Source organism: Schistosoma haematobium, chromosome 2 (genome assembly GCF_000699445.3).
Source record: "Schistosoma haematobium chromosome 2, whole genome shotgun sequence".
In the NCBI taxonomy this organism is placed as follows: Eukaryota; Metazoa; Platyhelminthes; class Trematoda; order Strigeidida; family Schistosomatidae; genus Schistosoma; species Schistosoma haematobium.
In genome coordinates, this window is record NC_067197.1 from 1,843,392 (window position 1) to 1,868,320 (window position 24,929).

The 24,929-nt window shown below is 38.0% G+C and overlaps 1 protein-coding gene across 2 annotated transcripts; it reads left to right on the forward strand.

Moving 5' to 3' along the window:
• The first annotated feature begins 1,231 nt into the window (after nucleotides 1–1,231).
• Nucleotides 1,232–24,672, forward strand: GYG1_2 (Glycogenin-1). Of its 2 annotated transcripts, XM_051214109.1 has the most exons (6): nucleotides 1,232–1,297; nucleotides 19,905–20,196; nucleotides 20,232–20,406; nucleotides 21,494–21,667; nucleotides 22,212–22,559; nucleotides 24,412–24,672. In XM_051214109.1, the coding sequence occupies exons 2-6, from the start codon at nucleotides 20,054–20,056 to the stop codon at nucleotides 24,451–24,453; spliced, it is 882 nt and encodes a 293-aa protein (XP_051067238.1). In that variant the 5' UTR covers nucleotides 1,232–1,297; nucleotides 19,905–20,053; the 3' UTR covers nucleotides 24,454–24,672. The 2 variants fall into 2 exon arrangements, with proteins under 2 accessions (XP_051067238.1, XP_051067237.1); XM_051214110.1 differs by lacking the exons at nucleotides 19,905–20,196; nucleotides 20,232–20,406; nucleotides 21,494–21,667; nucleotides 22,212–22,559; nucleotides 24,412–24,672 and adding exons at nucleotides 1,626–1,800; nucleotides 2,889–3,062; nucleotides 3,607–3,954; nucleotides 6,836–6,974 and having other exon boundaries at nucleotides 1,232–1,590.
• The last annotated feature ends 257 nt before the right edge of the window (nucleotides 24,673–24,929 follow it).

Below are 24,929 nucleotides of genomic sequence, written 5' to 3' on the forward strand. Positions count from 1 at the left end.
AGACTTCATTGTTCTTGCACTTTAATACAAATTGCATCCTGTTTCTATTCTTTACTGTTCGATCCCCTTGTCTCTCTGCTGCCAGGCCTTCTGTTCACGACTAATATCATGTACTACTTATATCAATATAGGTAGCACACGCCACAGTAAGTGCTGCTGAGATAAGATAACAAGCTAGTAAGGTTTATACATCTATATGGTATCTTTGAATATTGATTAAGTGGTTGCCTTCGTAAGACGTACAGGATAAAAGTCAGACACCAGACGAGTAAGTTATTCTTCGTTAGGCTTTGGAAACGAAACTGACACATTTCCACTTAATATATGTAAGATTTAGGGATACTTCCCTTCTCTTTCTGTAAACACATGGGGGCCTATTATTGCACTGAAAATTTCAACGTCTTTTCATCCTACTTATAAAGCTTTGAAAGTACTAAAGTGTGGATTTGCAAATCGCATTGTACCAGAAGGCAATATATAAACTGATATAGAGTTATCTTGATTAACCTGCCTTTCGAGATACGAATATCGTGATAGTACTTCTCCATGTAATATTCCCCTGGAAATTCCGTTGTCTCTGGGGAAAATTCCAACCGCTTTATTCTAAATCCGAACTCACGGCTGTAGTAATGGGGTGGGGACAGTGGATCTCAGAATATGTTAGCTTTTTGACCACCCATATCACAATTAAAGCCTCTTTTCAGGTTTCGGAATACCATTATTTTTCTTTACAAATTCGTTTCGGAATAAAATTCTTAGACTTTCTATCAGGGTTTAGGGCTGCATGTATCCTCTGGAGACGCATCTGCTATGCGGATTACCTTTTTGTTGACCAAACCACCGAAGGAATGCTTCACTATTCAAGCACTGTTAAGTGTTTCTTAGTGTATCCTCGATTGATTCTTATGTGAATTATTTAGTGGAAGTCAGATGAAAAGGGGTGAATGATATTCGCGTGAGGTTTCAAATGGGTCTAGGACAAAACGGAAGAGTGTCAACCTGTGATATTTTTGATAAGATATTCGTATGAGAAAGTTCCTAAATCAGTGTGACATAGCTACTCATATCAGATATGAAACTCTTGGCATCCACTGTGTAGACTGAGTGGTTGATAGAGCCAAGTTAGAAAAATAGCCTGGCTGAATATACGGCAGATTTTGTGTAAAAAAGTGTCTTAGTAACTTAAGAAGATGTTCACTGATCAATGATTCTGCATTAACACAAACAGAATTACTAAACAACAATTGAACTACAGAGTATTCATTATCCACTTCAATCTCGATAGCTAATGTTTTAAGTTTGCAGCATTCGTTTTCTATTGAATAATAATCACTCCTCAATTGCATAACATGATACAGTTTTGTTTTAATTTGTTACATTAGTTGTACTAGTGGCTGTGACAGGTCCGATTTACAATCCCAATGTGATCGGTTACAGTTGATTAGAAATGGGTAGAGAATCGTTTGTTACCCTTGCAACAAATGATGAATACTGTGTGGGTGCACTTGTTTTAGCAGCATCCCTAAAACAATCAGAAACGTCTAAAGAGCTTACCATTCTTGTAACCCCTGGTCTCTCATCACAGATGAGGTAAGTTGTGACATATATATCACTGACCTCTAAAGACAACTGCTCTGCAGCACTTATGATAATGTAATCGAAGTACAACCAGTTATAACCAAAGGCTGGAGTCTGCCTGTTATTGGTGGTAGAACAGAGCTCATTGAAACATTCACAAAAATTCAGGTTTGGAGTCTTACTCAGTTTACCAAAGTTGTATTTATGGATGCTGATACTCTGGTAAGGCTTCAAAGTTTTTGTCATTCGAGCCAAATAGATTTCCCATACTTGTTTCCTAAATACATCAATTTTCCGCTTTTTGCAGGCGGAAGTCGCCATCAAGTTTTTAGTTTCAGTAGTAAAAATATTAGATCAGCTGACTTCCATTAAACCCTATACTATATTACGTTTAACACTGACTTTGTCCTAAAGGTTTTTAATGATAAAAATGATGTCACATGTCTGAGTAAGCAGTTCCAGTATCTGGTCACTCGTTAGGACATAGAGGATTCGACCCTGAATTCTTTCAGCGTAGTGCTTAACTCTTTCTAGGGTTGTCTTCTTAGTGTATTCTCCTAAAAAAGCAAAAACGGTGTGTTAGTCAGGAGTTTAAGCATCTAAAGAACCTCTTGTGTTTCATAATTATTGAAACAGACCTAAGCATTTTTATTATCTTCGCTGGAACCAAGCTGGTAAACGATCTTCTTATACACCTAGGTGCATCTCTATTTTCAGCAGATTTTGATAACGTCAGCGAGAACTTGTTCGTCAAATTTTCAGGCAAACCGTATTCGGTTTAAACCTCTCACGGTCCATATTGTTAAACAGATAGGAATCATTTATTTGGTCAGTTAATTTTATCTTCCTCCAAAGACCTACAGAAGACCAGCCAAGAGTTTTGTGGTCCTGAAAACTATGTGTAATTTCTAGTTGTACCCCGTTTGGCATCAGGCTTTCAAACTTTCATTTTGCTTTACGCCATATACAATTATCAGACATATTTCATCTTTAATACAGAGATGTCTTGACATTTGTTGACTGGTATTTTACATGGTAAAACTTTAAAAATTGTCTTAATGTTCGTATTCCCCTAATCAAACGTCTCTTATGTATACCATATACGTTCCAAGGTGATATATTAGAATCAGACAGCCGTGTCTACTCAAAAGGTGACAGTTGGCCCCATCGATAGTAATAATTTCAGAATAGTATGAAACGAATCACAAGTGCTTCTGCCTAAAATGAGAAGAAAATCAGATAAAAAACTAGTAATTTTCCCAGAACGTTTCACTTTGGTTGATTAATAGTGAGTTTTCTAATGAATCTAGGTTTTGCAGAACGTTGATGAATTGTTCAACAGATCTGGGTTTACTGCTGCACCTGATCCTCTGTGGCCAGACTGTTTTAATTCTGGTGTCTTTATATTAGAGCCTTCTATGGACACGTACAACGGTCTTCTACGAATGTTGTTTGACTCTGGGAGTTTTGATGGAAGAGAACAAGTAAGTTCACAAGATTTTATTTGATTAAGACTTCTTAATACAGTAATACATGTTGTTGAATGAGATTCTAATACGGATCTCAGCAAAATACTACACATATGAAGTAGCATTCCGATTCCTAGGGTTTATGAACTCAAATAATAAGAATGTTCTTTACAGAGCTAGTTTGATTAATACCCATAAGCACCATACATAACATAACTACTGAATTCCAATTATTTATTAGTTAATCATTTTATATATGTTTGTGAACAGTCCTGTTTATCTAGTGTCTTGTGAATAACCTTATTTTCACGCTATTAATGAGAAAATTGTTTCAAAAGTTTAAACAGATAGAAGTGTAACTCAAGGTCAAAAAGTCGAATGATATGGAAAACTGAAACGGTTATGTCAATACTTATATGTCTGACGATTAACAGATTGTTGCATGTTATAAATTCCCGAAGAAAAATACAGATGTCTAGGTATGAGTGTTATTTAAATTATATTTTATTAGTAAAATAATATTCAATGATAATATTCATTCTTATTGGTATTTTAATAGGGTTTACTGAACACATATTTTTCCAACTGGTTAGAAGGAGATATATCACACAGACTACCTTGTATATACAACTGTATTTGTCGTATATCAGATGACACAAGTTTTGAATTCTATACAAGTAGATCCGCTTGGGTTCAGTTTGGCGGATCTGTTCGAGTTGTGCATTTTGCTGGTCCAATCAAACCTTGGCATAAAACATCCGCGGCCAAAACATGTAGTCAAGCTGCTTTTCGTACATTCTTTAATACTGATAAAAATAGACGATCAATATGTCGTGTAGCTGGTATGCTGGCCTACTGGTGGTCATTATTTCTAATTCTTGTACGACCACAACTTTATCCTGATATGGTAAGTAGAGAAAATTATTTATTTGCTTTCTCCAACCTGTCCGTTTAATGTATCGTTGAGCAAAAATTTATGGAAACAATAGTTTTTCTCCTTATCACTACTATTCAGAACTAAAACACAGAGTTAGTGGGTCATCAATAGAGATTAATACAACTATGATTAATAGTTTAATTGAGCAGAATGAATTTACTTTTTCAATAAGGTTATCAATTAATCTCACTGTAAACAATGATTATCAAATTATTGTACATCCGTAAAATTTACCATCATCTCTTTTATTCAATTCAAGTTTTCGCTTTGATTGAATTTATTTTAATAAATAATGAAATTTCCAGATATACAATTGGTTTTTTGAAAATAGTCGGATCAGTTTATAACAAAATGTACGGACAACTTGATAAACTTTAAAAAACGGAAAATCTGTGGAGAATGATGCTTGGACAAATAATTGATCAGACAAACAGTACTGAATACAAGTAAAATTGTTTTGAAATCTAAAAATGACAGATGTAAATCGCACAATTTGGCTGCGTAGTACTAATTACGTGAAACAGGTGAAAGACCAGAGATACTAAACTTCACTCAAATGACTGTACTGCACCTCTTTCTCGTTTCATCTTCAAGATGACTACACTTCTTATTATCTAGACTACCAATTTTTGTCGCTATTTTTCTACAACATTTCGGAACCAGAGGATGTTCTGTCATAGTATCAAACATCCTTGGTTATGCAAGGATCGGTTTAATACTTAACAATCTAACCTATCATATTCTGTTAGATAAAGTTTTTATAAGGCAAATGGTCTTCTAAGTCCAATCAAGAAAAATTTAAGAGTGTTTGAGTTGATTTTTGGATATACTAGTTGTAAGATATCTACCGAGAAATAGCTTTATAGCAAAAAATAATCTATTTCTAATCGTTACCACAACAACAACAACATCAGTCCTGCTACGATAGTCTTGTTCAATATAATTGAACAGTTTCCAGATATTTATCTGACATTCACTAGTTTAAATATGTCATAGAATTTATGAGACATTTAGTTGTAGTGTCGTACAATTGGTTACTCTATATCTACTAGACCCAGTCATTAAGGATTAAGGGCATTTATAATTAGGGATTTTCTAGTAATTTGTCCAATATGTATAAATATGTTGCACTCTGTAGTAGGCATGCAAAAATAGGATCGTTAACTTCACTAACACCATACCATTCTAAGTAACAGTTTTAATAATGACCTAAACAACATATAACCCATATGTTATGAGCATGCTTGATCCTTATTTTTCATTATTTGCTTACTACAATGAGGTTAAATACTGATATTTTATGTTTTCCCTAAAAGCTTAATGTCGTCATCTTTATTTGCATGATTGTTTTAGAGTTTAGTTAAAAAATGAAAAATTTATACATAAAATTTAGTTTACATCTTTTTTTTTACACAATTCAATCCTATTGACTAATGCATGACAAAATATTTATCAATGATAGGGGTAATTTCAATGATGGTCTAACGTCAATCGGTTCATAACTTCAGTCAATAACTTAATGATCTCCACAACCCCATAGTGATAATTACCATATGCTTACTAGTGACTAACTTCGTTAGGGGATTCTCGGGGTTCTTAAGCTAACCCATGTTGGGTAAAGACATGTATCTATCTCAGTACAATGGAAGACGGTAGCGTAATTTTGTGGATTGGTTTAGGTTAGACATCAACACAGTCAAATACCGGCCGGCTCAGTGGTCCAGAGATTAAGCGTTCACGCGCGAGACTGGAGGCCCTGGGTTCGGATCCCACGAGCGGGATCGTGGATGCACAATGCTGAGGATTTCCACGGTAGAACGAAACGACCGTTCAGTGCTTCCAGGTTTTAAATAGTGATCTAACATCAATCGGTCCATGATCTCAATCAAAAACATAATAATCTCCATAACCCCATACTGAAAATATATAACTGTTGGGTGATTTAAAAAATAGACTGTCTATTAATCTACAGTGACAGTTTATCTTCCAAATGCCATTTTTGATCAGATATTATATTTGTCTAAAATATGATTTTACGTAAACAAATGATACCAATCAATATTACGTCTTGGTCATCACTGTAAAAAAATCATATACCAATTCGTATATCATGATATATATATATATTGTACTACTATTGAAACGATAAAGTAAATTTCGACTTCAGATAGATATATTTCGGTGATGTTTCACTTTCAGAATTGAAAGATCAAATATAAGATCATTGATTATCATTTCAGACAATATCTTAACCCAATAATTCAAGTTGGAGTGGACGTTTTAGGATTCTGTCACAAAATTTATCATCATGGAGTGACCTAACAGTTATGAAATAGTCAAAAAGCTCACTTTAACTTATAGTGGTCACTGATTGTTTTATGCTGAATGACAATGAACAGCTCTCAATTAAGAAAAATATACATATAAAAGGAAATAAGACTGTCAAGCGTTGACTATATTACCGGGTCGTCCATACATTAATAAACGTAGGATGGATTGGTTGGATTAAATACTTAATTTCACAAAATTTGGATGTCTTAATTGTAAAAGGAAAAATCACTAGTGACTAGCTTCAAGATGGATTCCCTGAAATCTTAATGAGAGTCTGTGACCAGTGGAGTTCAATCCATGTTGCGTAGAGACAGTTATCCACCTAAGACAATGTATGAAAGGTTGCACAAAATCATGGATCGATTGAAGTTAGGCATTACCACAACCTGGATACTGGCTTAATGTTTCACAGGTTAAGCATTCACGCGCAAAACTGAAGGTTATATGTTAAATTTCTATGCACAAAATCGTAAATATATACTGCTGAATAGTCCTATAATGAAATGAAACATCTGTTCAGTGTTTCCAGGTTCTCAATAGTGATCAAGATTAGATCAACTCATGAATTCAGTTGTTAAAATTATTACAATCTCCACAAATCCCCCTATTTGTCCGAATAATTATATATTGAAGTATTTGATAAAATTAACTTTTTTTGTAATGTAGTTTCTTATCTTTTTGATTTGTCTTTTGGTGATATATATGTTTGTCCATATACAATGTCAACAATGATTCATTTTAAGTTCTGTTTAAACTGTTGGATGTAACTTAATGAACTAATGATTTGATATTATGAGTTGGTTAAATAGATATGTACTATTGTAATACATATATATATATACATTATTTAATTACTTACGCCGCCGACCAGCGTTCTCCAACCCACTCTGTCCTGGGACTTCCTTTCCAGTTCTATCTAATTTTTGTTCATTTTACTCATGTCTGTCTCTATTTCTCGCCGTAATATGTAAGACCACTTGTGGTAGGCAGTCGATTGTGCGGTTCTCTTGAATTTTAGGGTTGTAGTGAGTGTCCCTTAGCGATCGAGTTTAGTTGAACAGTATCGATAGGTCCAGTGAGTTACTTGTCTACTTCAAGTGAAGAAATAGGGTGGAAAAAGTAACGAATACAACTGCGAAGTAAGAAGAATAAGGCAAACTGAACTCGAAGTCCATTTTGGCCTAGACATGCAGAGAGCCTACGATGTCTGAGTGGGGCGCAGATGTGTTCGTACGTGCTATATCAGTGCAAGTGAGGGCTTGATCAAGCAGTTTCACAAACGTATGTAATTTATCTGCCATGCTTATTTCGGAGGGAAGACTGTTCCGTATTACTGCATACTTGATGAGCAAGACGTATTCCCGAGTTTTTGATCTGTATTTTTCGACTTTGACCGTAGATACTCTGTTTCCAAGTTCGTATTCATGTGAATCTTTGGAAGGAACTATATTACTAGTTGAATAAACAAGGTTTTTGAGTAGTTTGAAGTAGGGAATCAAATTAGACCTAAGCCTTCTCTCCCATAAAGGTGCTGTTCCTAAGATGTGGTATCGGGAACTGTAGTCAGTGACTGAGTCAGACTTAAGTATTCTGCGGGTGAAGTCCCGTTGTATTCCTTCCACCTTTAGTATATCAGATAAGCGTAGGTTGGAAAGTAAGAACGAGTAGTATTCAACGATATGCGTTATAACGAGTTGTGTTACTTATAAGAACGATGTAAGCTCATCGCATTTATATTCATGTTGTCGAACTGATGTATGATCAATATGGCCATATGAGTTGGTGGCTTAATGAAAGATAAGATAAGGTCGGAAGTATCAATCATGTGGTTTATTAAATGGTTGGGTGGTGCTTTGATGTAATGATGAGAAAAGTCATTTCAGTAACTATTAGGGCTAAAGGCAGGTGTCAAAGGCCGGAGTGTTTGAAGAACATGGTTAACAAAGTAGTGATATTGCATTAAATAGTTGTAGACAACGTGGCATCACTACCATGGATGAAAGGAACCAAAAAGTGCAGTGATTTGCTTTTGAGGTACCGAGAAGCAAATGCTGTATGGGGTGGGTTAACTCGGTGCTAAAGTTATCAAGTGTTCAGGTATGCCGGTATTGTAAGCTCCATGTGTGGCATGTGCAACCTAAACGTGTCGTGGTTATTTAGGGAAGTATTATATTTTATATTAAGAATGGTGAATTGCCTGGAACTATTGCTAAGAGTGTTATTTGTGGCTGTGATCCGATTCTTGTAATGTTTGTGCTGTCAACTCCAAAAGGTAACTTTTGTCGTGAGCAGACATATTGGTAGTCATTTGCAACTTCAAGATTATGATAAACTTCGTTACTAGTACTGTTCTAGTAATAAACATGATCCTAAAATTGCAGATGTCATGGTGTGACTGCCTAATATACAAGTCACATCATTGTATACGCTATCTCACCGTATCGTAACAAATGACAACATGATGTCTGAAGTTTCTAAAGGAGATATTTAGGCCTAAAATAAAATAATATATTTAATGTGAGTGAAGACAAGTCATACAGAATGACCACGCCTGCGGGGCTGAGCCATGACGCCTGATTGTTGAGTCTAAGTATTTCAGTAATTATGTGGTCCAGTGCCACTACACAACTGCCAAAGTGTCAAGAACAGCACTGATGTGGTTTGTGAGAACCAACGGACTTTAGTAGAGAGGCAAAAGACAGAGGTTGTAATGAAGAAACAAGTCGTAACCGCCTCATCTAGAATCCAAGGATGAAGACAATGATTGGATGAATGGATCAAGAAGACTAACATTTTTGTGCACATTAGCACAGATGTCCATAAAAGTATCCTACTCTACTGTTACGTCCAAGTTTTGCTCGTTCCAGTTATTGAAGTACGGACTATCGATCTACTTGCAATTTACGAACCCAAATTAACAACAGAACCAAACTCCAATGTAGATATCAAATTTATTCGTAATTCACAAACAGTCGACCAAATGTCGTTCTAACAACAATAATTATAGCAATTACAAAACAAACCTTCAATTTTGTAGGTTCCCGGAGTAAAACTACCAAATGCCAAACCAACGACAAAGGGAAACCAAAATGTCCGAAGTAATGATATAAACAAACAAGTTCAAGGGTTAAGTAAAACAAAAACATCCGAAAACACAGTAAATTATTAATATACAATAAAAGGGTTTTAATCCACCAAATGTCTTCAGTTCTCCTGTAACACCTACCTACTTGTGAGGTCCACACCATGCTACCATGTGGTTACACCAGCCTTAATTAGTGCCCTGGATCTGCTACGTGTTTGTCAGTTTGCTCAGTCTTCTGGGCCATCCACTTTTCAGATGTTGGTTTTAGATGGTTCACAAATAGTTACGGCGAGTTTCGAGTCGCTGGGTTATATTTACATCCACAAGCGAAGTACTGATAGTGAAAGGTTACGACTAAATGTTGGTACGAGTCAGTTAAAAGTCTGAAGTTCGATGCGGATTGATAGGTACGCATTAACTGCACTAGGTTATTACCTATCGTGATTGGTTCTGACATCTAGCAGACGCTTCAGATGTCAGGGAGAACTATGTGCTTTTAGACAACCCTTTCATACGTTAATAAATTAACATGAATAAAGCTCGTATTAAGTAAACAAAGATCGACGGGATTTAGTTAAATGAATGATGAACACTTGAGATTAGGAACGAGTACAATAGACACTACGATGTACTATTGATACGCTAATCAACGAAATGAAGTGAAATTATTGTTCTCCTGGAGTCCCTCCGGGGGCTAATGCCGGTCACAAGCCTGGATAAAGGAGGAGGGTTGGGCATGGGGTTAGCGTCCCCATCCCGTAGAAAACTAACTCGCTGAAAAAACGCTAACCAGAAAATATTATTCAAACCTTTTAAACCCTGCCCTGGGAGTCAGTAGGTCTTCATTTAGAAGAATTACGACGCCTCATGATGAAAGCCGAGTCCCTTCGGAAGTTACGAGGCCGATGCCCCTTCTGACAACCAGAGAAACCATTTATTTGGGTACATGGAATGTTCGTACAATGTGGGACACCGGGAGAGCCTTCCGAATCGCTGCAGAAATGAGAAGATACAACCTAGAGGTACTTGGGATCAGTGAAACACATTGGACACAAGATGGACAACAACGACTAACTACAGGAGAGCTCCTGTTATACTCCGGCCATGAAGAAGAAAACGTACCACATACACAAGGAGTTGCGTTGATGCTGTCCAAACAAGCGCGAAATGCACTTAAAGGATGGGAATCTCATGGACCAAGGATCATCAAAGCGTCGTTTAAAATAAAGAAAGACGGTATTGTGTTTCGCGAGTTGGCTACTCTAAATTCTACCGATTGACAAGCTTCTGATATCCCAGTTCGACCCCAATACTATTCCCAATCTCCAATATATCAGAACACGAACCGTAGATGAAAAATCGTTTATGGGGTCAGAAGCAGCAGAATAATGATTTACAAACAAATGCATATTTATACAGTTAGGATTACTATAAATATTGACCAACAGAAAGATGACACGTTGAATAATGTTGACCAATAGGAAAATGACACGCGAAATAAATATTGATCAGTAGGGAAACGACCAATAGGGAAATGACACCATTTGACGTTCAAGGGTAGCGTTAGACATAACCGGATAATTGTTTTTGGGATATTTTTCTGAGTATTCCAACACCTCCCCTTTGGAGAAGTTAATAGCGACGTAACCGAGGATTTACTTGAAGTTTCTTTGGGTGTCTTCTCTTGCGATCCGACCTCCGAGGCAACCACACAGAACCAGAAGGATGTTCTACTTGAGTAGATGACTTACTCGTCTCTATTAGAGGTATTGGCGGAAGTTGAAACGTGTCCAACAGCAAGTCGAGTGGAACGCGTTTTGTAATTGCTTCTTTCTCCTTCGCTTCCCTTGGCCTGAGTTGATTGTGGTGCCTGGTCCAGATTTCTTGGTTCACCTTGACATCATACATGACGTCCCCATGTTTCTTTGTGATTTCACCCTCTACCCATCTATCATATCCATGTCTATAATCTCGCGCATACACTTTTGTACCAACTTCGTAGGGAATTCGAGTATTCTTCATCTGGGGGCTTTGCTGCGCCACTTGCTTGGGTTTCATCGCACAATGAACTGTCCGTAGCTTTCGCCCCATAAGCATCTCAGCAGGGGATTTGGAGTTTGGCAATAAGTCATGCGGGGTTGTCCGGTACGCAACTAGGAAACGTTCTATGATATCTTCTGTGGTCCCCTCCCGTCGTGCTTTAAGCATGGCTCGTTTAAATGTGTCAACGAACCTTTCAGCTTGCCCATTAGATTGCGGGTGATATGGCGGAGAACGAACATGGTTGATCGAATTTTGCAGGCAAAATTCTCGGAATTGGCTACATGTGAATTGTGAACCATTGTCTGTTACCATTGTTTCTGGGAGACCATGCTGAGCGAAGATCCGATTAAGGAGTTTGATGGTTCGAGTTGTAGAGGATGGCGCAATTGGCAATATCTCCGGCCATTTGGAGTATGAGTCAACCAGTATCAGATATGTGGTACCATCTAGGGGTCCGGTGAAGTCAATATGCACTCGCGACCAGGGTTTTTCTGACTTTGGCCAGGGTACTGGAGGCAATTTAGGAGGATTTTTCGCAGCTTTTTGACAATGTGAACATCTTTTGACGAAGTCGACAATCTGCTTGTCCATATTTGGCCAATATGCATAGCTGCGAGCGATGGATTCCATACGGTTTATCCCTGGGTGTCCAGAATGGAATTGGCGTAGGACTTTGGAACGTAGGGTTGTTGGAATTACTACGCGATCACCGAACATCAGACAATCGTTAACAATACAGAGAGCGCTGCGACGATTCGCTAGTTGTTGCATATCACCACTCAGCTGCTTAACTGGCCATCTGCTCTGAACATAGGTGATAGCATCTTGGATAATCGGGTCTTCTCTGGTAGCTTCCCGAACATCTTCAGCGGTAACAGGCATTGCTCGAACGGCATTCGCTAATATTGTAGCACCAGAATCCTCTTCGGTTGATACTATGGCTATGAGTGTGTCCTCATCAGTGGTAGAATGGTTACTGATAAGTCTGGACAGCGCATCCGCTTGACCAAAATCTTCGGAACGTCGATACTGGATGTCGAAGTCGTACCCCAATAACGCCAACGCCCAACGTTGAAGACGATTAGCAGAATGGGCAGGAATGCCTTTCTTTGATCCAAAGATTGATAACAACGGCTTGTGGTCTGTGAGCAAGGTGAAACGGCGCCCGTAAATGAATTTGTGTAATCGCCGGACAGCAAAAATTAGGGCTAACGCTTCCTTCTCTATCTGGCCGTAGCGTTTCTCAGCAGGTGTTAGTGTTCTCGAAGCGTGCATCACCACTTTCTCTGACCCGTCGGGAAAGACATGTGAGAGTACGGCACCCAGTCCATGCGTTGAAGCGTCAGCAGCAACCACAATGGGTAGTTTCGGATTGTAGTGGGTTAGCAGAAGATTGGGACTTAGCACAGCTTTAAGTTTTGAAAAGGCTGACTCACATTGCGTTGACCAATTCCAAGTAGCATTCTTTTCTAGCAGACGATTTAATGGATATCGTACGTCATGCAGTGATGGAAGAAATGCTGAATAGTAGCTAATCATTCCCAAAAATGATCGCAGTGAGGAGACATCAGTGGGAGCAGGCATTTGTTGGATTGCGTAAGTATTTTGAGGATCAGGGTGTCGTCCGGAAGCATCAAAGATAAATCCCAGGTACTTAACGAAACGTAAGAAGAATTGGCATTTTTCTGGGCGAAGGCGAAAACCATTATCCTGGAGGCGTTGCAGAACTAAGTGGGTTCTGGTATTCAATTCATCAGCAGTTGAGCCGACGATGAGGACATCGTCAAGGTATGTAGCAACACCAGGAACATCTGCCAGAATAGTGTCCATGATCTGCTGGAAGATCGCTGGAGCAGTTTTGATACCAAAGGGTAACCGGGTATATTGAAAAAGTCCTCGGTGAGTGTTGATTGTCAACAACTCTCTGGATTCTAGAGCGACTGGAATTTGAAGGTAAGCATCTGCCAGATCCAGCTTAGCAAAGTAGGTACCACCATTTAAAATAGTAAATAAGTCATCTGGGATCGGCAGCGGATAGTGATGCTGTTGTAGAGCCGCGTTGAGTCCTGTGGAAAAGTCTGCACAGATACGTATGGAACCATTGGATTTTTACAACCACAATTGGTGCAGCCCATGATGAATAAGAAACAGGTACTAGGACACCCTCAGTTTCCAAACGTTGAAGTTCAGCGTCAACCAGAGGTAAAGATGCGTATGGGACTGGACGCTTTGGGCGAAAAACTGGCGTAGCTTCTGACTGCAGTTTTAAAACAGCTTCAGTTGTGGTACAAAGTCCGAGACCAGGCTTAAATAGTTCAATAAATCGTTTTCGAAGGTCTTCAGCATGCTGTTGTGTAGAAGCAGTAGTTTGGACTTGATTGCAGATAGCGCTAATAGGAAGATCAGCGAGACCAAGTTCTTCGAACCAATCTAAACCTAAAAGGTTGAGCGGGGAATTGGTGATGTAGCATGTCCCATTGAAGGTTGTACCTCTGAATGAAATGCAGCAATAGAGTTCACCATGGAGGCGGAGATGACCCCCACAGGCACTGACGGCTGTCTGAGAGGATGGTTTGATTGGAGGTTGACCCAAGGTTCGCCAAGTCTTTTTCGACAAAATGGTGATATCTGATGCAGTGTCCAACTGCAAACGAACTGGCTGACCATTGATTGAGAGGGTCAGAAATTTGCGTCGAGTCGCGGCATGAGTATGGAATACTGCTGCTAAACTCCTTGATGAGGTAATCGGCTTTTGTGAAAACGACGCTGCGTTTGTGCATTTCGACGGTTATTGTATCGGTTGGATTTGCAGAAGCCGCTTTTGTGAACAACTTTCTGACAGCGATCGCACACATGCTGTTTGAATGGACAGAACTTCACGTAATGCCAGGCTCCACAGTGCCAACATGGCGAGGGGGCTTCTTCTGAGCCGGTTTAGAGTGATTAGAGATAGAAACAGCGCTGGCGTTCGAAGGACTCGAGTTTGTTGGTCTCGGAAATTTTTTCTGGTGCTGAACAGCATGAACTTCGGAACCACCCTGGCCCCCAGATTGAACCAAAGTGGTGTCAGGCTGCCGATTGATGATACGCTGGTATTCGTCTATGATCGCATTAAGTGTCAGTGTTGGATCTTGTTCAAGGCGGTTAAGCAACCGAGTTCTGATGTCGGAGAATTTGGGTGACTGAAGACTGCATATGAGTATTAGGGACTTGAATTGATCTTCAGTGAGGGATCTGAGCTTGAACCGTTCGCACTCACGGTTAACAACACCGACGTGGGTCAGGAAGTCATCGGGCTCATTCATGACCAATTTTAAGCAGCGATATCGGGTACTGAAGAGTGAGTGATGATCACCAAAAAGTTGGCTAAGGGACTGAATAGTGGCGTCGAATGAACGGTCGCGTGGGTTCTGCGGTAGAATGAAGTTGCAATACTTATCCAGCTCGGATGGACCAAGTTTACGAAGAAGAAGACGCACCTTCCACGAATCATCTCTGTCAGCAAAGTCAACTTTAAAAGGTCTTCATAACGTCTGAACCAGGTATCAAATGTAATGTTGGCATCAGGATCATAAAGAAATTCTGAAATACCATTGGTAATACCGTCAACTGATTCAGGAATCGTCGGTGTAGTTGGGACTCGAGAAGATATATGCGTCTGAGTAATCATCTCCATCAGCTTCAGCTGCTGTTCGAACAATTTTTCTAATTTGGCTGGATCCATAGTTATTCACCAACTTGTTGCTAAATCTCCGTCGCCAATTTATTGTGTTTCGCGAGTTGGCTACTCTAAATTCTACCGATTGACAAGCTTCTGATATCCCAGTTCGACCCCAATACTATTCCCAATCTCCAATATATCAGAACACGAACCGTAGATGAAAAATCGTTTATGGGGTCAGAAGCAGCAGAATAATGATTTACAAACAAATGCATATTTATACAGTTAGGATTACTATAAATATTGACCAACAGAAAGATGACACGTTGAATAATGTTGACCAATAGGAAAATGACACGCGAAATAAATATTGATCAGTAGGGAAACGACCAATAGGGAAATGACACCATTTGACGTTCAAGGGTAGCGTTAGACATAACCGGATAATTGTTTTTGGGATATTTTTCTGAGTATCCCAACAGAGGGCATTTCAGTGAACATCATCCAATGCTATGCGCCTACCAACGACTGCAATGAAAACGCTAAAGATCAATTCTACAATAGGCTGCAGTCAATCGTCCAGAAGTGCCCAAGAATGGACCTGACCATTCTGATGGGAGATTTCAACGCCAAGGTTGGAACGGACAACACTGGATATGGAGACATCATGGGACGACACGGACTGGGGGAAAGGAACGAAAATGGTGAGAGATTTGCAAACACTTGTGCCTTCAATAATTCGAATTACTTATGAGTTGCCAATATAGACTACCCAATTCTAATACTCAGTTTCATAAACCCCTGAAGATTCCGTTGAACGAACCTCCAAGTTTTCACGTACTAGGTGGCCGAGGGAGATTTCAACATGAAAATAAAGTGAGGATTTACTAATGCTCCGTTAAAACACAATAGGCGTACAAAGACAATCGAACTCCACAGATTGATGCTAAAAGTCTAACCATCTACTAAGAGCTTAATGCCACCCTTGCATTCAGAATAATAAATGTGTCAATAAACTTCCTAAATAAGGACTTCATCCTTAAGTCTCCCTCCTAACATAAACATTTCGACACAGAGGTTACATATATGCTTGTAAAATAACGCTCAACACTGAGTTCAAATCACTTCACTGTTAAATAAAAGAATTTTGCATTCGATATCCGGATGTGTTACTTAGGGTCATTAAATCTACATATAATTTTCCACTAATAATAGGCTCGGGACATCATATAATCACCCAGACATCCAAAGCAATAGAACTGTAATGAACAAGAACAAAGTGGGGACAATCGAATGTACTTTAGTACAAAACTACAGAACATCTTGTTAAGATCTGAGTACCAAACAGCAAATACTTCATTTGAAAAAAATGTCAGTCAATGGTCTCAGACTACATTGTTCTTTCGTTCCTACACCAATCATTCTCTTTTCTCGTTCTCTTTTCCTCTATCTTCTTAACCTTCTGCCGCCGTACATACTACTTACATCTGTTGACATTAGCTGCACACACTACATTGTTACATAACAAAACTCTTCGTTCGTCATGCTGAACAGACTTTTACGCCTATCACACTGAGCGAAATTCATACTGAGTCGATGCGGAAAATGCTGACTTGAGATAAAAATACCTCATATCCAAAAAGTGGCACATCTCGTTTGGAAACATGTTCTTCCTTTAAATGCGCAAAGAATAAGTCTCCACGTCATTTTATTTACAACTGTCCTATGTCAATTCTCCATATTTCTAGATACCCTTACTAAAACTGCGACATATTCTTGATATGCCATATTCAAATCAGGCCACATTTACTCACATAACTTTCTTAAATCTAACCTTGCGATTTTAAGGCAGTCATTGCACACTTAAGTTGTGTTAGGTGATGAGTCTGTATTCTGTGAAATACATCTTGATATTATACTTTTGGGTAAATTTGTGTTTAAATTCATACACTTGCATGATGTATATACATTCAGTGTACCTGGGAAAATCGTCAACATCGTACGAAATTCATATGACGGACCACATTGCAAAGAAATGCACCGAAGAATATCAACAAGCACATTCCGAGTGAGGACTGGAGTCAGACAAGGCTACTTACATTGCTCCTTTTTGTTTCTTATGGTGGTCGATGGATTATGAAAACCCCCACATTTGAGGGGAAACACAGGATACAATGGACAACTTGGATGCGACTAGACGATCTGGACTTGGCAGATAACCTGGCCTTTATACCCCATGCACATCAATAAATGCAGATCAAGACTACTAGTGTAGCAGCAGTCTCTGCATCAGTAGGCCTCAACAAACACAAGGGAGAAAGTGGGATACTCAAATACGACACGGCAAACATCGACCCAATCACACTTGATGGAGAAGCTCTGGAAGTAGCGTAAACATTAACGTATCTGAGTAGCATCATCGATAAACAGGGAGGACCCGATGCAGATGTGAAGGCAAGGATTGGCAAGGCAAGAGCAGCATTCCTACAATTGATGAGCATATGGAACTCAAACAACTATCAACCAATATCGAATTCAAAATCTTTAATACGAACGTCTACTGTATGAGGCCAAAACTTGGAGAACTACCACAACCATCATTAAAAAGGCAAAATTATTTATAAACAATCGTTAACGGAAAATACTAAATATCTTTTGGACGGATAACATCAGCGACAGCCTACTGTGAGAGAATAAACCAACTTCCAACTGAATAGGGAATTAGGAAACGACGTTGGAGGTGGATAGCGCATACATTATGGCAACCACCAGACTGGATAACAGGGCAAGCGCTAACTTGGAATCGTGCGAGGAAATAGAAAAGAAGGCCAAAGAATACACTGTGTCGGCAATCGGAAGCAGATATGAAAGAGATGAATAGCAACTGACGAGTTTTGTCTACGACAGATTTGGATGGAGAGTGTTGGTGAGCTTCTTACTTTCCTCGACGACGGTTAACCGGCGCAGTGAAGTAAGTTCTTTTTGTAGATGATCAGTATGTTTTAAAGACCAAAAATGTATTAAGAAGCTAACATACTTCCTTTATGATCGTACACTTCCACTTCGTATTTGATTGTTTTATGCAAACAGTGTTCAGTTCTTCAGATTTTACCGATTTTGCTTGCTTTTTAGGTAAATGTTTCCTTGTTTTCGACTTGGCGACGACTCGCGAATCAGGTACGTAAACATTTCACAGCCGGATAGAGCATGGGAAGTTATACTTAGCCAAAATGATGTAGGGTGACACGCTTGATGCTCTTCCGCACATGTTTTCTCGTTTTTATGTTTCATTTTCTTACTAGCTCTGATTTCCATGTTGAGGGAACCTGCATCAAACTATGTTCGGTTATTCGTGTAGAGATGGTAATGTAGTGAGCAGAACACGGGTGGGAACAATCGAATGTATTTGACATAAAATCACAGGACTTGTTAATAAAATCTAACAACCATAAAGTAAATGCTTAATTTGCAAAATGTCCACCAACTGTTTCAAAATGACTCAGACTTCATTGTTCTTGCACTTTAATACAAATTGCATCCTGTTTCTATTCTTTACTGTTCGATCCCCTTGTCTCTCTGCTGCCAGGCCTTCTGTTCACGACTAATATCATGTACTACTTATATCAATATAGGTAGCACACGCCACAGTAAGTGCTGCTGAGATAAGATAACAAGCTAGTAAGGTTTATACATCTATATGGTATCTTTGAATATTGATTAAGTGGTTGCCTTCGTAAGACGTACAGGATAAAAGTCAGACACCAGACGAGTAAGTTATTCTTCGTTAGGCTTTGGAAACGAAACTGACACATTTCCACTTAATATATGTAAGATTTAGGGATACTTCCCTTCTCTTTCTGTAAACACATGGGGGCCTATTATTGCACTGAAAATTTCAACGTCTTTTCATCCTACTTATAAAGCTTTGAAAGTACTAAAGTGTGGATTTGCAAATCGCATTGTACCAGAAGGCAATATATAAACTGATATAGAGTTATCTTGATTAACCTGCCTTTCGAGATACGAATATCGTGATAGTACTTCTCCATGTAATATTCCCCTGGAAATTCCGTTGTCTCTGGGGAAAATTCCAACCGCTTTATTCTAAATCCGAACTCACGGCTGTAGTAATGGGGTGGGGACAGTGGATCTCAGAATATGTTAGCTTTTTGACCACCCATATCACAATTAAAGCCTCTTTTCAGGTTTCGGAATACCATTATTTTTCTTTACAAATTCGTTTCGGAATAAAATTCTTAGACTTTCTATCAGGGTTTAGGGCTGCATGTATCCTCTGGAGACGCATCTGCTATGCGGATTACCTTTTTGTTGACCAAACCACCGAAGGAATGCTTCACTATTCAAGCACTGTTAAGTGTTTCTTAGTGTATCCTCGATTGATTCTTATGTGAATTATTTAGTGGAAGTCAGATGAAAAGGGGTGAATGATATTCGCGTGAGGTTTCAAATGGGTCTAGGACAAAACGGAAGAGTGTCAACCTGTGATATTTTTGATAAGATATTCGTATGAGAAAGTTCCTAAATCAGTGTGACATAGCTACTCATATCAGATATGAAACTCTTGGCATCCACTGTGTAGACTGAGTGGTTGATAGAGCCAAGTTAGAAAAATAGCCTGGCTGAATATACGGCAGATTTTGTGTAAAAAAAGTGTCTTAGTAACTTAAGAAGATGTTCACTGATCAATGATTCTGCATTAACACAAACAGAATTACTAAACAACAATTGAACTACAGAGTATTCATTATCCACTTCAATCTCGATAGCTAATGTTTTAAGTTTGCAGCATTCGTTTTCTATTGAATAATAATCACTCCTCAATTGCATAACATGATACAGTTTTGTTTTAATTTGTTACATTAGTTGTACTAGTGGCTGTGACAGGTCCGATTTACAATCCCAATGTGATCGGTTACAGTTGATTAGAAATGGGTAGAGAATCGTTTGTTACCCTTGCAACAAATGATGAATACTGTGTGGGTGCACTTGTTTTAGCAGCATCCCTAAAACAATCAGAAACGTCTAAAGAGCTTACCATTCTTGTAACCCCTGGTCTCTCATCACAGATGAGGTAAGTTGTGACATATATATCACTGACCTCTAAAGACAACTGCTCTGCAGCACTTATGATAATGTAATCGAAGTACAACCAGTTATAACCAAAGGCTGGAGTCTGCCTGTTATTGGTGGTAGAACAGAGCTCATTGAAACATTCACAAAAATTCAGGTTTGGAGTCTTACTCAGTTTACCAAAGTTGTATTTATGGATGCTGATACTCTGGTAAGGCTTCAAAGTTTTTTGTCATTCGAGCCAAATAGATTTCCCATACTTGTTTCCTAAATACATCAATTTTCCGCTTTTTGCAGGCGGAAGTCGCCATCAAGTTTTTAGTTTCAGTAGTAAAAATATTAGATCAGCTGACTTCCATTAAACCCTATACTATATTACGTTTAACACTGACTTTGTCCTAAAGGTTTTTAATGATAAAAATGATGTCACATGTCTGAGTAAGCAGTTCCAGTATCTGGTCACTCGTTAGGACATAGAGGATTCGACCCTGAATTCTTTCAGCGTAGTGCTTAACTCTTTCTAGGGTTGTCTTCTTAGTGTATTCTCCTAAAAAGCAAAAACGGTGTGTTAGTCAGGAGTTTAAGCATCTAAAGAACCTCTTGTGTTTCATAATTATTGAAACAGACCTAAGCATTTTATTATCTTCGCTGGAACCAAGCTGGTAAACGATCTTCTTATACACCTAGGTGCATCTCTATTTTCAGCAGATTTTGATAACGTCAGCGAGAACTTGTTCGTCAAATTTTCAGGCAAACCGTATTCGGTTTAAACCTCTCACGGTCCATATTGTTAAACAGATAGGAATCATTTATTTGGTCAGTTAATTTTATCTTCCTCCAAAGACCTACAGAAGACCAGCCAAGAGTTTTGTGGTCCTGAAAACTATGTGTAATTTCTAGTTGTACCCCGTTTGGCATCAGGCTTTCAAACTTTCATTTTGCTTTACGCCATATACAATTATCAGACATATTTCATCTTTAATACAGAGATGTCTTGACATTTGTTGACTGGTATTTTACATGGTAAAACTTTAAAAATTGTCTTAATGTTCGTATTCCCCTAATCAAACGTCTCTTATGTATACCATATACGTTCCAAGGTGATATATTAGAATCAGACAGCCGTGTCTACTCAAAAGGTGACAGTTGGCCCCATCGATAGTAATAATTTCAGAATAGTATGAAACGAATCACAAGTGCTTCTGCCTAAAATGAGAAGAAAATCAGATAAAAAACTAGTAATTTTCCCAGAACGTTTCACTTTGGTTGATTAATAGTGAGTTTTCTAATGAATCTAGGTTTTGCAGAACGTTGATGAATTGTTCAACAGATCTGGGTTTACTGCTGCACCTGATCCTCTGTGGCCAGACTGTTTTAATTCTGGTGTCTTTATATTAGAGCCTTCTATGGACACGTACAACGGTCTTCTACGAATGTTGTTTGACTCTGGGAGTTTTGATGGAAGAGAACAAGTAAGTTCACAAGATTTTATTTGATTAAGACTTCTTAATACAGTAATACATGTTGTTGAATGAGATTCTAATACGGATCTCAGCAAAATACTACACATATGAAGTAGCATTCCGATTCCTAGGGTTTATGAACTCAAATAATAAGAATGTTCTTTACAGAGCTAGTTTGATTAATACCCATAAGCACCATACATAACATAACTACTGAATTCCAATTGTTTATTAGTTAATCATTTTATATATGTTTGTGAACAGTCCTGTTTATCTAGTGTCTTGTGAATAACCTTATTTTCACGCTATTAATGAGAAAATTGTTTCAAAAGTTTAAACAGATAGAAGTGTAACTCAAGGTCAAAAAGTCGAATGATATGGAAAACTGAAACGGTTATGTCAATACTTATATGTCTGACGATTAACAGATTGTTGCATGTTATAAATTCCCGAAGAAAAATACAGATGTCTAGGTATGAGTGTTATTTAAATTATATTTTATTAGTAAAATAATATTCAATGATAATATTCATTCTTATTGGTATTTTAATAGGGTTTACTGAACACATATTTTTCCAACTGGTTAGAAGGAGATATATCACACAGACTACCTTGTATATACAACTGTATTTGTCGTATATCAGATGACACAAGTTTTGAATTCTATACAAGTAGATCCGCTTGGGTTCAGTTTGGCGGATCTGTTCGAGTTGTGCATTTTGCTGGTCCAATCAAACCTTGGCATAAAACATCCGCGGCCAAAACATGTAGTCAAGCTGCTTTTCGTACATTCTTTAATACTGATAAAAATAGACGATCAATATGTCGTGTAGCTGGTATGCTGGCCTACTGGTGGTCATTATTTCTAATTCTTGTACGACCACAACTTTATCCTGATATGGTAAGTAGAGAAAATTATTTATTTGCTTTCTCCAACCTGTCCGTTTAATGTATCGTTGAGCAAAAATTTATGGAAACAATAGTTTTTCTCCTTATCACTACTATTCAGAACTAAAACACAGAGTTAGTGGGTCATCAATAGAGATTAATACAACTATGATTAATAGTTTAATTGAGCAGAATGAATTTACTTTTTCAATAAGGTTATCAATTAATCTCACTGTAAACAATGATTATCAAATTATTGTACATCCGTAAAATTTACCATCATCTCTTTTATTCAATTCAAGTTTTCGCTTTGATTGAATTTATTTTAATAAATAATGAAATTTCCAGATATACAATTGGTTTTTTGAAAATAGTTGGATCATTATATAACAAAATGTATGGAATATATGAAACAACATGATCTAAGCATATATTGTCATAAATATTTTATCATGGTCCAGGTTATCAAGACTGCGCAACTAGTACCTATTCCGTGACAGAATTTATCGTTTTTACCTTCTCTGTTGCTCTTTTGGCTCATTTTCACTATGTCGTTCTACTTTTATGGCAGAGATAGATTAGTGGTGAAAATATTAGCTGTCGTGAGGGTTGTAAATTATATATATGTATATGTTATAGATGTTGATAACGCATTCCAACATGTTAATATAACCTTCCACAGTTAGATATTTAAGCCACCAAACAATATATAAACTCAAATATAATAATAGTTATTAAGTACAAACAGTTATGTTAATAAATATCAGCTTAAAGTTATAAACACAATAAAAATTAGGGACGTTACTTAATTCAGCAGATTTGTGCGTGTTCAGGTTGAGTTTGGTAACAGAAACCACAGTTATAGATGATTGATGGTTCCGGTAAGATTGTTGTCTTTCCAGTGATATAACCAAACGTAGTATATGATATAATTTGGTTGTAGTCTATAGATGTAGACGGTAGTTGGTCTGGAGTTCAGTTATCAAAATCACGAGCAATGGAAAACACGAGGTATGTGCATAGTAGTGTATTTGTTAGTAGGTAATAGCGTGTGCCATGCTATGAGTGTAACGCGCTGGTAGAAAGTGTATCCAAGGTCATGCACATAAACAACACGTACAATCGTTTAATTGTAAATGTACAGGCTGTGGAAAATTAACAGACTAGATACAAACAACATCAAAAACTATTTACAATATAAGTTTGTCATGCATATCTCCACACAGGAAATACATCAGGCTCGTGTGGAAGAGGTGCAGTTATGCGAAGATTTTACCAGAGACTATGATAACGCAGCTTTACTACCCCCTGTACAGAGTTGCAATGTTTATGCTGCCGGTATTCTTATAAAGATGTCTAATAGCAGAAATAAGTACTTTTATAAAGCGGTTGCGACAAAGCATTAAAATGTACGACTTCTTAAATAAGATATCTTAATCTGAGGTGACCAGATATCGCATGTGATGATCGAAAATCAACGAAGGCCTGTCTAGCTTACGTGCTGATGCCGGAAATGACGATTACTTATAACTTACGTGGGACTAAAATAAAATAGGCATCAGTAATTGCAAGTTACACGGGACGATTCAAAGTAAGTTCATATAGTAATCTTTGTATATGTTCATTGTCTAAGTTTCCGAAGTGCAACCTGTCCGAAGAACTAAATAATACAAGCCACGTATGTTGTGATCCATGCTTTCCCAAGCAACGCAAGAGATAAAGCATACAGGCGTGATTGATTATCCAAAGAAAGGACGTGCTAAATGCACTTTTGATCTGTAATTGAATACCGGTTTCTGTTTTTAAATTAGTTTCTGTCAAAAATTTATACTGAAATAATTATTTCCTGCCTATCTTATTTCCAGCTGGCTTCGCAAGTGTTCACAGACCTAATTGGGACTTTTTAATTCATCAAACCTGATTGGTACGCATTATGAATTCTTAGGTTGGATAGTGGCTATGACAAGGGACATCCGCTTGTCTACTATAAGCTATTTGGCTGTTTTGATACTGCATTTGCAATACAGAGACTTTTTGTGTAGAACACTGAATGAAAGTTCAACACGAACTCATGAGGAATTCTTGTGAATTGGAAGTTATTCATTAATGGATCATTTGTGCTGGATTCAAACTTTGATAAACGTTTTCATTCACAACGCATCAGTCTTTTAATTACGGCAATGCTTATCTATCGTAACAGACCGGAATTCGATCTGAAAATATAGTACACCATGTTCAAGGTTAGAGCATTTGGTAAACGGTATGTATGACTAATCGCGTGTGCGCCAAACTGGTAATTGTTGCACAAGAGTGTGAATCAACATCACTGTTTCACAGCCACGTAAGACTGCACAGTACACTCTCCCTGCCGTAACGCCATAAG